The sequence below is a fragment of the Aphelocoma coerulescens genome, chromosome 2 (assembly GCF_041296385.1).
Source record: "Aphelocoma coerulescens isolate FSJ_1873_10779 chromosome 2, UR_Acoe_1.0, whole genome shotgun sequence".
In the NCBI taxonomy this organism is placed as follows: domain Eukaryota; kingdom Metazoa; phylum Chordata; class Aves; order Passeriformes; family Corvidae; genus Aphelocoma; species Aphelocoma coerulescens.
The window spans coordinates 61,133,920-61,146,614 of NC_091015.1; the positions used below are offsets into that span (position 1 = coordinate 61,133,920).

The 12,695-nt window shown below is 42.2% G+C and overlaps 1 protein-coding gene across 2 annotated transcripts in view; it reads left to right on the plus strand.

The window, feature by feature from the left end:
- The window catches only part of EGFR (epidermal growth factor receptor), a 158,389-nt gene extending 147,241 nt beyond the window's left edge, over nt 1-11,148 (plus strand). Inside the window, exons 24-28 of one of the 2 annotated variants that reach the window (XM_069007755.1) lie at nt 1,595-1,692; nt 2,223-2,390; nt 2,485-2,532; nt 2,633-2,738; nt 3,750-11,148. In XM_069007755.1, the coding sequence (XP_068863856.1) occupies nt 1,595-1,692; nt 2,223-2,390; nt 2,485-2,532; nt 2,633-2,738; nt 3,750-4,126 (797 nt within the window). In that variant the 3' untranslated portion in view covers nt 4,127-11,148. The remainder of the gene's footprint in view (nt 1-1,594; nt 1,693-2,222; nt 2,391-2,484; nt 2,533-2,632; nt 2,739-3,749) is intronic. The other variant, XM_069007756.1, reaches the window with a different exon arrangement.
- The last annotated feature ends 1,547 nt before the right edge of the window (nt 11,149-12,695 follow it).

Consider the following 12,695-nt stretch of genomic DNA (forward strand, 5'->3'; position numbering starts at 1 on the left):
ACGCTACCATGAACGCTCCATAGTGCAGCAATTTTGGGGAATCCTAGAGCACCCACATATTCCTGTGGTGGGACAAGCACCACATAATGTGAGCCTGATCCTGTGCTCAGCAGGGCAAGCAGGAACTGCATCCAGAAGTGTGCACCTAGCCTGGGAGGTGCCCAGATGCCAAAGCAATGTCCTAGAAACTCCTCCTCAGAGATTCTGAACCCTACTGACACGTCAGCCCCTGTCTTTCCTTAGGGTCAGTCCAGATGTAGAAAGGAGGCATTTGGCAGTCACCTAATCAAGCACCTGTTGATTTTAAAACTCAGCCAATGGAGTGTCCCCATCCCTTTCATGCCATTACACTGAATTTAAGTGCAAGAGTGTGAGGAGCTGGGGGCTGAGCCTTCCTTCTGGCACAGGACTCAGCTGCACATCTTTCACTGCTCTGGTGACCTCATGTTTGCAGGCTGCAGTGCAGACCCTATTGAAGCTGTGCCATTTTGTCTAAAGGAATTTAGGATTCCCAGTCACTTCTTTTATAATCAGAAAGTATAAACTGAAATATTCAAAGTTATTGCACAATAATTACTAATTTTTTAATTTAAAAAACAGCTTTTAAATACAGGCATCTCAGAGGTAAAGTCAGAAACAGTAGATGCTGCTCCTGCAAGAACATCAAACGCTCCATTTTGTCTAAAAGCAAGAAGCATTTCCTTTTGAATTAGCAGGGAATCATATTCTAGCATAGTAAAAAGTCACTGGAAATTCTGAGATTTTGTCTAATGCGGATGCCTGTGTCTAATGCAGATTTCAGATTACTTATTACCACTGCATTTCTCCATTACTACAGATAGGCTGTTTCTTCTGAGTTCCTCTAGACACACTAAGCTTGACCTTTATTATTTTTAATTTTAAACACAAGAGTCTCCTAGATCAGCTCATCTGTTAGTTGGTTACAGAAAATGTGGGTTTCTTAACTAATATCACATGTAAAACCTCCAGTATCTATATTTGAAATCTCTTCTAGCATTGATCCACACTAAGCTCTGAGGACTTACTTTTGTTAAAATCTGTTTACTAATTAAATACAGCTTGGTTGCAGTAATCTTCTAAAATGTCTCCAGTGAGGATGTTTTGAATTTTAGAAGATATCTGGTACGGAGGGAGGCTTCTGCTGTAGGCTTCCCAGGACTCGATTAAGCAGTCTGGGGACTATCCAATGGTCAAATCATGGTACCTTTGCAGGCACCCACTGGTGTCAGTTTGCTTCCTCTCTTTCAAGAGCTTTTTTTCAAAGCAGACTAATTTGGATTATCCCTCAAGTGGGATCTGCCTGCCCCCGTGGAGATAGGAGAGGAGACAGACTCAGCCTGAAGGTTTTCCAACATGGGGTTTTATTTCCTTCTTCCCAAAACTGCCAAGATCTGCATTTTAAATGCTGAAATTCACACCCGTGGCTGGTGAATGAACTGTTTATGGTGGTCCCGTAGGGGTAGCTCCTTTCTTTGTTCCATGCATAGCACTGCTCTTTTTGCTGTTATATTTTATTTTAGACTCTGTGTTTGATCACCAAAACAGTTTTGTTTGTGCATTACTTTTCCTGCAGGCTGGATGATTGATGCAGACAGCCGTCCCAAGTTTCGTGAGCTGATAGCTGAATTCTCAAAAATGGCCCGTGACCCTCCACGCTATCTCGTTATACAGGTACTAACTGCAGTGGGAAGATGTCTGGTGGGCATTTCATCTGAGGCCCAAAGTAACTAGTAAGACATATGAAAACATATAATATGGATAACTGAAGGCCAGATTTGTTGTTGCTTTCCAGGTTTTAACACATTCAGCTAGAACCACAAACAAAATGTCAAGACTGATCACTATTTTCTTAGCACTGGTCCCAGTCTAGGACCAGGAACAGTCCATACTGTAGTCATGAGAGGAGAACAGAGTTTGTTCCTCTTCAAAATGGAGTTATTTTATGGCAGCATGGACTGAGACTGCAGGCCCAAGTTCCCCTAAACTCTAGGTAAATTTGGTTAAACACACAGATCTCTGTATGGGCCATTTACTTGAGCAGTGGACTTGATGGCCTTTGTGTGTCCCTTCCAACTCAGAATCTGTGAACCAAGGTTTTGCATCTTGTGCCTCTTGTTAAATTACTTTGTCTCAGAGAAAAGGGGAGAATGAGGGCTTGAAAGGAGTCTGCAAGTCCTGTCTAATGCTGACTTTTTTAACAGGGAGATGATAGGATGCACCTGCCCAGCCCTACGGACTCCAAGTTTTATCGCACCCTGATGGAGGAGGAGGACATGGAAGATATAGTGGATGCAGATGAGTACCTCGTGCCACACCAGGGCTTTTTCAACAGCCCTTCAACATCTCGCACTCCTCTCTTGAGTTCATTGGTATGAAATTTTTCCACTGTGGAAACATGACAAGCCATTTTAAGAGTGAACTGCTTTCTCATAATGTCTGTATTTTCTTTCTCTGTCTTTTAAGAGTGCTACCAGCAACAACTCTGCTACAACCTGCATTGACAGGAACGGGGTAAGTAGAATGACCTTTAATAAAGGAGTAAGTCATCCTCTGTGGAACAGCTTCTACAAATCAGTCCCTTTAATACTGTTTTTCTCTACTTCCGTCCTAGCAGGGGCACCCTGTGCGGGAAGACAGCTTTGTCCAGAGGTATAGCTCAGACCCAACAGGCGCTTTCTTGGAGGACAGCATAGATGACAGCTTCCTACCAGCCCCAGGTGAGTACCTCTCCTGTTTCCATCCCATGGCCACTCATTCACAAGCCATTTGGTTGCAAATATAATCATTTTCCTTCCTTTTTTATAGAAAGGAAGCAATTCAAATGTTTTCTACCCTTTTTGCTCAGTAAATAGGAGTGGAAAAGTGTGCACATACAGTTTCCCTAGCCTTTATCTGTCTGCTTCTGACCATTTCTCATTTCAATTCCCTCACGAGCCGAGTTCCTTATGTTAGCCATGTGTGTCATCTAGGCAGGGAGTTTGCATGTGTGGTTATGTGTTTAAAGCTTTCTACTTGAGAAAATATCCTCTAAATTATGGTTTCATTCCTTTTACCATTTCAGCAATATAAAAAGCTTTATGGCTGTTTCATTGCTTTCAGAAGTTGACCCACAGAAGGCACGTGGACACACTGTAGGAGGTCCAGTGTAGAGAGAGAGCCAGTGAGCACTGAGGGAGGTGGGGCTGGATAATGCAGTGATGATGCTTTGTGTCCTTAAAAAGTCCCAACCAACCGTTCCAAGAATATGCCATAGCTAAAAAGGGTGAAAGGCCCTGCGAGGAATAGCATTGACGTGAAATGTGGAGTCACTGTTACTGCCAGTCCTGTATTTTCTAGGCATTTTCCTCATCTCTAAACATTTTTTCCAGGGAAACAGCTTCTGGCAGCTAACCTCCCAAACTGCCGTTTCAGAACACTATCTGGGACACAGCCACCCACACACCGCTAAAATCAGCAGTAGCTATCTCCCTGTCTCGTGGTCCAAGCCATCTTTCTGCTGGTTAGCAAACAAAATTCTTGACGGTGAACCTCAGGGCAGCATGTTCGGTGCCACAGAGTGGCATTTCTTGCCTGTGGCTCTTTTCCACTCTGGGAAGTTCAGAGATGTGCCGTGTGCGAAGAGCAAGTGGCAGCTGGGTTGAAACTAAATGTCAAGGGACACAAATGGCTGCATTAATTTTATATCTTCCTTTTCATTCCTTCTCATTCTTATTTTCTTCTAATTCTAGAATATGTAAACCAGTTGGTGCCCAAGAAAGCATCTGCCTCAGCAGTCCAGAATCCAATCTACAACAACTTCTCTCTCACAGCAAACTCAAAGGTCCCCACAGACTCCAGCTACCAGAATTCACACAGCACAGCTGTGGACAACCCTGAGTATCTCAACACCAACCAGTCTCCACTGGCCAAGACAGTCTTTGAGAGCTCTCCCTACTGGATCCAGGCAGGCAACCACCAAATAAATCTGGACAATCCTGACTACCAGCAGGACTTCTTACCGAAGGAAACCAAACCTAATGGTCTCTTGAAAGTTCCCACAGCAGAAAACCCAGAGTACTTGAGGGTAGCAGCACCAAAAAGCGAATACATCGAAGCCTCAGCATGACCATAGAGAATTTCTTCTTGCAGCAAGGCAAGCTGGATAAGTGAACTGTTGGCTGCTGCAAGAGCAGACTCTGGCTCAGAGCAAATGGCAACCACAATGCATCAAAAAGCACACCTCTCCTTTTCAGCATGGGGCTTTTAAACTGCAAAGCCTGTCTGATGGTAGTTTGGGTCTTTCCTTGCCCATTTCCATGTAATAACTGAGGCCCCTAACCTGTGCTTGGATGCATGTTGGGATGGAGCAGGATCTTCCTGGACTGAAGAAATACAGATGCATTCCTTTCATTTTCAAATGGTAGCATGGTAAAAAGCCACTCTGGGATGAACTTAAGAGCTGTACACATTGTACAGTCAAATTCCTTTCTACATTCTGTATTTTTATAAATGTTTCTAACAGAATTTTTGGATCTTTTACAAGATCAGATGCTTGTACTGCTCGTCTGCTAAGTGTTGCTCAGATCACCAGCAGGAAAAAAAATTATGTTCCAAATCTTCTGGAACTGAAACTGTTATTCCAAACCACCAGATTTTTACAAATTGGCTCCATATACTGCCTTTTGGCCCAAAGGTGAGAAGTGCATCTGAGGGACGTATGGGTGATTCTGCCCGGGGCAGTATGGAGTGGATTGGTCTGGGGAAAACTAGCACAAGGAGCGAAATGGCACAATGCATCACCTGCTGACCACTACATCTACAAACTGACAAGAGGAGCACACCTCCAAGTCACTTATACATGATTATAAAGTGCTCACTAGTCTGTTTTCTGATGGTCAAACCCAAGACTTTTTTTTGTTCTGATCCCCTATGCAGCTGTCAGGTTGTCAAAATGCCTTTCTTCTTCAACAAAACTGTTAAAGATGTTGCTGTAACTGAAAAATGAAGTGTCAGATAACGTTTAACAGACTTCAATTAAATGTCAAGGAAATGCAAATAGTGGCAAATTGGAGCACTCACGAGACAGACTGGAAGAACTGTACTAAATTAAACTTGACTAAGGCAAGAAACACAGGTAGCTCTAGCCGAGCAGCTTTATTTTCCTTCTCGAAGGGGCTCAGAGCAGAAATCATTTTCCCTTATACATTTGGCAAAGAAAAGGGGTATCTAAGTAGTACACTTCACTCACTTCAAAGTAGAATACTGCCAATTGCTGTCCCACTCTGGAGCAGATGCTGAGGCTAGTTACATGTCCCTTTGGGGTTACTATCCTGGCAATGCAGAAGGAGCAGTGAGAATGAATTAAGGAAAGAAAGAATAATCTGGAGTGATGGAAAATATTATCTCCCTCTTCTGAAGCACAGGGTTGCCTACTGCTTCTTTAAAATGCACAGCATCATCTTCTGGTCATTAGTGTGGTATAGGCAGGCAACGTGAGGCTGAGATTTTAGCTTGATGTTGTAAGTCAGTCACAGCAGCAAAAGCAGCTACTCTTTCCAGTGACCCATAAAATTATTCCATCACTAACATTTCTTATGAATATAGGAGGAGTAAAGTGCCTAAAGTGTGAATTTAGTCAGTCCTTTAGATGCATCCCACCAACAGCTTGGCAGTGCTATTTTAATCAAACCACTAGATCAGAAAGCAAATTCTTATTTGGGGACAAAGGCCTTTAACTATTTGAATGGTGGCACCTTGCTTGAGGGTAGCATAAGCAGCTGACTTGGAGAGGATCTGTAGTCTATATTAAGTAGCAAGAAACAGTCAAATTTATGCCGCTGCCGTGTTTTGAATATATCATTATGTGTTTCAGTTTAAGTATTGCATCTGAAGTCCAGGATCAAGCAGCAAATCCTTAGAGCAGTAAGGATTTTTTTACAGATTTACTGAGGAAAAGAGCCCTCCAGTCATGTGAAATGAGCCCTTTTTTTAGCAACATGCATTAGCAGTTTGTATGTGTACAGCTTATGGGTCTCACTACAGTACAGAGTGGAGTGGCATGTTGGGTCAGAATCCAGAGATTGTTCTGTTTGGTAGATGTGTCTCACCATGACCCAGTCCCAGACACAGCAGTGTTGGAAGATGCAATGTTTGACTTGGATTCTCAGTGGCTTGGCTTCTCAGTGGCTTGTATTTAAAACAGTAACCAAAATTCAGTTCCCACGTCCAATTAGCGGCAGATTTCTCCTTGCATTCCTGGGAGCAGATTTGTTGTGTTGCTCTCACAAGTGTGCAACATGTGCGCACAGGCAGCGCTGCTTTTCCCCACCCACCGCCCTGGCAGAAATGTACATAAAACTAAAAAAAGATCTTAACAGAATTCACAGATAATTTTTCAATTTGCTGAATCTGTTATGTCTCCAAGCCAAACACTAGAAAATCACAGAGTGCATATTCTCCCACAGAATCTTTCAAACACTATTGCACAAAGAAATTTATTGATTTTAATCTGTTTAATCTGTTAGCTAAAACAAGAAAGCCACTGAGAAATAGCAATGTGTGTCACCAACATTATGTAGCATGTATAGAGGTTAACACTTGCCCTTTTAAAACAATTCAGGAGGGATTCAGTAGCAATTCATTGCTAGAAACAAGGAGATTCATCTAAAAATTAAGTAATGTAAGTTAGAAAGAACATCTCCCTTTGAAAGTGATGTTTTTGATGAAAAAAGTAGGAAAGAGGACATAGGATCACAAACTGTTGATACAAATGTAGATTCCAGATTGGCAGGATCAACTATATATTGTGAAGTATTTCTGCTAAACAGGCATCCTGTAAGCCATGATTTGTAAGTTGGCAGCTCAGTAATGATTCAAAAGCAAGCAAAAAATAAAAACTGGGTAGTGCCTGCAGGGGCAGATATAGGGGCACTGGGAGTGGATGGGACTGTGCAGCGACCAGCTGTGGCTGGAAGCACAGGTGCTGTGCACGGTGATGCTCACAGGGTAACAGACAGTAGCAATATACCAAATAATTTCCACCAGGATTAAAAAAAACAGTAAGTAGCAGAAAAGTCCTGGTTTTCCCATTGCAGCTCACTGCACATTTAGCAGCAAGGAGGCCCCAGCAGATCATAGGTGCTCATACAGGAAAATATAGTTAGGCAGCATAAATCAACATCCAAAAATAACTTGAAAGGTCAACTGGAGGTGTGGGTAGAAAAGGCTGATTTTAAAAACACAGCTAAATAGGGAAATGTAGCGTTCCACAGCCTCTTATAAAAGCCAACAGAGTCTTACCACTTGAGAAAGATAGAATTTCCCTTTTTACTATACTTCTTATGGAAGACAAAATAAAATACTTACAAGTTAGTCTTTAGTATCTCTCATAAAGCAGTAGTTACTACAGAACTCCTTTTGCAATAATAATTTAGAACGTTTAATAACTTCTAAGTGTATGAAAATGTAAGTTAAGAGTCTTCATCTTACTTTGATGTTTACCAGTGATTGTGTACAGTGTCAACACACTTGATTTCATTTTGGGCCTTGGGTTGTTTTCTTTTGCTGCAAAGGAAGTTGACCTGCAAAATTTTCTTCATGTTGCAATTGATTTTGTCAAGTAAATTCATCCAGAGGCCAGGGGCTTCCTTTTGTTCCCAGCTGACAGTCAACATTGAAGTAAGTTTTTTTAGAGGGAGCAGTTGGAACTAGATGGTGGTTTCTGGAATGCCTCAGGGTGATGCCCCATCCCACCAACCTCACTGAGACTTGAAGCCCACACTAGCATTAGAAAATGTGGTCCTGTGGCTTGTTTGAAAGGAAGGGGCTTGTATAGGGGGAGTAATGCCAGGGAAGGGCTGCAGCTGACCAATCCGTACCCAAGAGAGCTGCTGAGTTTGCACAGGGACATCATGGAGGCCTGCAGGTACAGGTGCTCCTGTCCCTGATCCCAGCTTCATGTGAAGGGGGTTGCAGAGATTGCTTGTGCGAAACCAAGCTACATGGCATTCATACTATGAGGGGTATCTCTTCCCTGAGGGGCATAGTTAGGGTTACAACAATGTCACAGGACCCCAAACAGCTTAAAGAAGTCCTATCACAAGGTGTCTGGGGTAGTCTTGGTCTGTCTGTGGGTGCTTCAGGGTGCCAAGGAGAAACTTTGCATTTCCAGACAAGCACTCATTTTTCACATTCAGATTCAACATCTGTTAGTATGACCACTGCCTCTCGAATGAGCAGTTACGGTACTATGGCCATTGTTTCCCCCAGAGTTTCTTTATGAGAAAAACCTGAATCAGGACAAAGTATGAAAATGTACCTGTGTCCTCCTCCTTGGTGGAAACTCTATACTTGTGAAATGTCAGACTCTGTGTATAACACTTAGCAAGAGTGCTTTGTAATGTTTTATCACCACTGGTTCAAATTTTTATAATGGGATCCCGTTTTCTATTATTCTTTTTATAAGTGTTCCCTCTTTGTTCTGACATACAACTTTCAAGGAGCCTTTTTAAAATAATAAAGAAAATAATAGAAAAAAAAAATTTATACAAAAGAAAAACATGACACCTTCAAGTAGCTTGTCAAATGGGCTGCATTAGGACCAAAGATGTAACGTCTTGTTTTCTTGCTTTAAAGGAATAGGGTATTGACCACCACTTCCACAGCTTCTTTTTATAGGGAAGAGCTACAGAGCTCCACCCTTCATTTAGGCTGGGTCAGGCCTCCAGTGAGCTTGGCAGGAGGGTGAAGACTGTCCATAGAAAACCAAGCTGGATATCGGGACCATGTATCACTTCAGGGCCAAACCTACAACCGCTACTCCATATTGCACTTAATGCAATATCTAAACAGAGACACAGCCAAGAAAAAAATAAGCAAATACATGGTATTTTGGCTCAGTATCATGAAAAAATACAATGATGTGAAGATGAGACATGATGAAATAACTTTTTTGTGTGAGGAAGTGTGTAGGCGGGCAGTGAGACTAAAGCAACACTTGGTTATGTATTACTTTAATTATGCAGGGGAGTTGAAATCACAGAGCTTCCATGATATGCTTTACTTTCTGCCATGCATCCTGCCTGTGTTTGATGTCTGGTGTTAGGCAGATCACCACCTCTATTACCATGGCCATGTGGACTGAGAACTGCGGGTTGGTGCAACCCCTTCTTTTTATGCAGGGAGAGAAAAGTGCAGTCATAGTAGGCTGTACAACAGCTAGTGGTCAAGCTAAGCCCTCAACAGCATCCAAAAGTGGGTTTCCCAGGGAAAGAATTGATAACTGGAGACCTGCCTGGCAAAAGATACACCACTTGTTGCATTGCTGAAGTCAGCAGGCAAAATGCCTTCAGCCAAGATTTGGGGCTGGTGCTTCATCAGCTTTGCTGTCATCTTCTAACATGGTGCAGATGGGGCTGTCTGGATGCACAGCAGCACAGGTCCTATGGTCTCATCTCTCACTTTGAAGTAATGGGTTTTTCTGATTAATAAGGTGAAAACCAAAAATCAAGAATGCCACTAACAACTGGACTGGCAGAAGGTGTTGTTCCTACACAGACAATGCAGTACATTATTTCCAATCAGGCTGGAATTTATCCAGAGTTTTCTCCTTACCTCTCACAAGCTAGCTGGAGAGTGTGCATTTGCAACCACCATCAATGTTATCCTCATATTTTATTAAAGGGAATAATCAAACTAGTTGTCTGCAGTGGTAGGAGGCTTGGCTCACATACCTACGTTGCTTTTTTAATCCTACATTCCTAATAGTGTTCTCCTTGAAATTAATGGGATGTTTAAATTGATTACACTGAGAGTATAAAACAAGGCTAATGTTGAGTGATTTTTGAAAATCCCTCACAATAATCAGAGATCCTATGGATCCATTGCCCATATTAGGCTGCTTTGTATTGATGCAATCAACCGAGTATAAGGTATAATGACTTGGTTTTAATAAACTGTCAAGCAATATATCCACAGATACAGACGGTACCCTTACAGCATTGTAAAGTTACTCAACTATGAAAGCACTATTTGTAAAATAAGAAACTCTTGACTTTTATATGGTTTAATGGTTTATACTGTTGATCAAAGATTGTTTGTATATGAGCGATGAAAAAATGAGGTGTATATTATTCTTTTTAATTGTTTTTAATTTTTGGAGGACTTTTATTGTGATATACTGTTGTATTTGGGGGGAACAAAAAGCAGTGGCTAGCTTGTAGCTTGTAGCCAGAGAAGAACTCACAAAAGGGTTCTTTTTTGATGGACTTAGATTTTTTTTTTCTGGGAAAATTTGTCACCTTGGGGATTTATCCAGAGCTTAGTGAAGCTAGTAACAGCAGTCTTTCCTCTCTTCAAGACTCTTTGGCTCTCTGTGTGCACAGTGCTGGAGTTTCATAATGTAAGCAATAATACAGGCAACACTTGTGACCAATGGAAGTGCAATATGAAAGCCCAGGTGCTGCTTATCAGGGCCCTAAAAAAAGCTGCTCTTTTACATGTCAGGTTCCACTCCACTTCCATGACAAGAGCAGAAGCAGAGTGAAGGCAATCCCTCGAAAGCTGATCCATATGAAGCCGTAGTGTTGGCCATTTCCAAAGTACATAGCTAAGGCAAAATAAAGTCTCAACCAGAGTCACACTGGTCACTTAAATTGTTGTACTATACTAGGCAGGAAGAGAAATTCTGTTAGCAAAGGCAGTCAAATGAAGCCCTAGTGTACCATGAGTATCAGTGTTTAATTATCCAACTGGTGGAACATGAAACAGACAAAAGATTAAAGGAATTGCAGGGTCCTCAACGTAACAGAGCAATATACACTGCATTGGCAAGACAGTAAAGAAGAGAGGAGCTGGAACTGTCAGTATGCATTCAGCCTGGATAGGTCCCTGGTATCACAATTAGTAAATGAAATAATTTTTGTCTTTATAGATGAACTTTGTACACAGAAAAAAAAAAGCCATAACAGCACCTTTCTCATTTTCATCTTTCCATCCAGTCCCTTCCAGTACGTAGGCTGCATGTTTTACCAGCTCAACCTATTTTATGCAGAAACTATGTAGTCTTAATCTTCATATTACTGGTTCTCAGAAATGTCTAATGCGTATTAATGCATGATATTTTTATTTTAATAAAAGTAATTAAATAAATATTTGCTCTTTTGGGGCACATTATTTCCTCTCCCCCCCCCCCCCCCCCCTTTTAGAGATCATCTGGCTTGAGAAGATTCTAGATAAGTTAGTATTGCTATGAGGAAGAATAATCAGTATCAAGAAGGAAATTGAAATATACATTGTACATCTATGCACCTCCTCTGTGAAGATCATAAAGCAACTTGTAGATTTAAAAGTCCTTATCAGACAGGAAACTGGTGTTGTCTGTATCTGACAGAGGCAGAGCATTGCCTCTGTACTTACCCCAGAGAGGTGAGGACGCTGACTTGCTAAATCCCACTTTCAAAGCACCAAAAGAGAGGAACTTAAAATGAAGAATGATGTAAGTATAGAAAACCGTGGGTGTTTGGGAAGGATGAGTATTCAGAAATTCCACGGAGTTCAGTGCAGTCAACTTCAAATAAACAGAAAAGTGACAGAGGGTGCAAGAATAGAAGACAGCCAAAGAAACACAGCTGCAGTTTAACTTCCCTATCTGCCTGCACAGGATATGGCAGATGAAGATAAGATATAGAAAATTGCTGTTAAAAGATAGGAGAGGAATACAAGTCTCTTCCACAGGCTCCATCATTATCAACAGCAGCACTAAGCAAGCCTTAGCAAAGCCTTACCCTTTGGCACTCCTGACCTCGACCCAGGAGAACAACAAAGCCAGCCTTCGGGGAACTATCTGAATGCCCAATAATTACATCAGAACACATCAGAAATGTACAAGGCAGCCAATAAAAGAACTAATGTGCTCTGAGGAGGCCCACAGCCACAGCTGGACCACCTACCATGGCACCTGGGACAGACCCACATGCCTCCTACAGCAATGAATGTGAAAGGGCTTCACCATCACTCTTTGAGACAGTCACATTTCAGCAGTAACTGGTCACAAATGGCCTTTTTCGTTCCTGTCCTAAGGCTGCTGACTGGGGCAGCCCTTCTGCAGCAGCCTTTGATAAGAGGTGTTTGTACCAGGCATGAATCTGGCAAGAAAGAGGGGCCTTGCAATTGCCAAAGGTGGGTGGTGGGAAGAGCAGTGAAGGTGACTCAGCTTCCTTAAAGTGGCATTATGTTTGCTGTCAGAGACGGGCTCAGTTCTTATGTCAGACCTGCATCAGACCCACGGCAGACCCCCAGGAAGGGTCCACTGGCATGGCAGGCACAGAGAGACGTGTCCTGCTCAGGGTGCTCGGTGGGGTGGCTGATCCTGCTCCCCACATCATGAGGTGGCCTGCTTGGAGCCCGTCTGTGAATATATATGGAGAAAGTTAGCTCCCAATCCCACAATGTGAATTATTGCTGCTGTTTATCAGAGAGAGGAGCTGGAATTGCAGATCAGGTGGTGCTTTAAATTGTTTGTTGGGAATGGAAATCTCTCTAATAAGCACCATCTGTGTGAAGTTCAACAGCAGAGCTCTTGTTGCAGAAATCCTTTTACTTGAAAACGTGTTTTCTTTCTGAAGAGAGCAGAAGAAATGTTATTTAATGTGTGTGTTAACCTTAGAGACTGCTACCTTCAGTGAGTTACAGCCCTG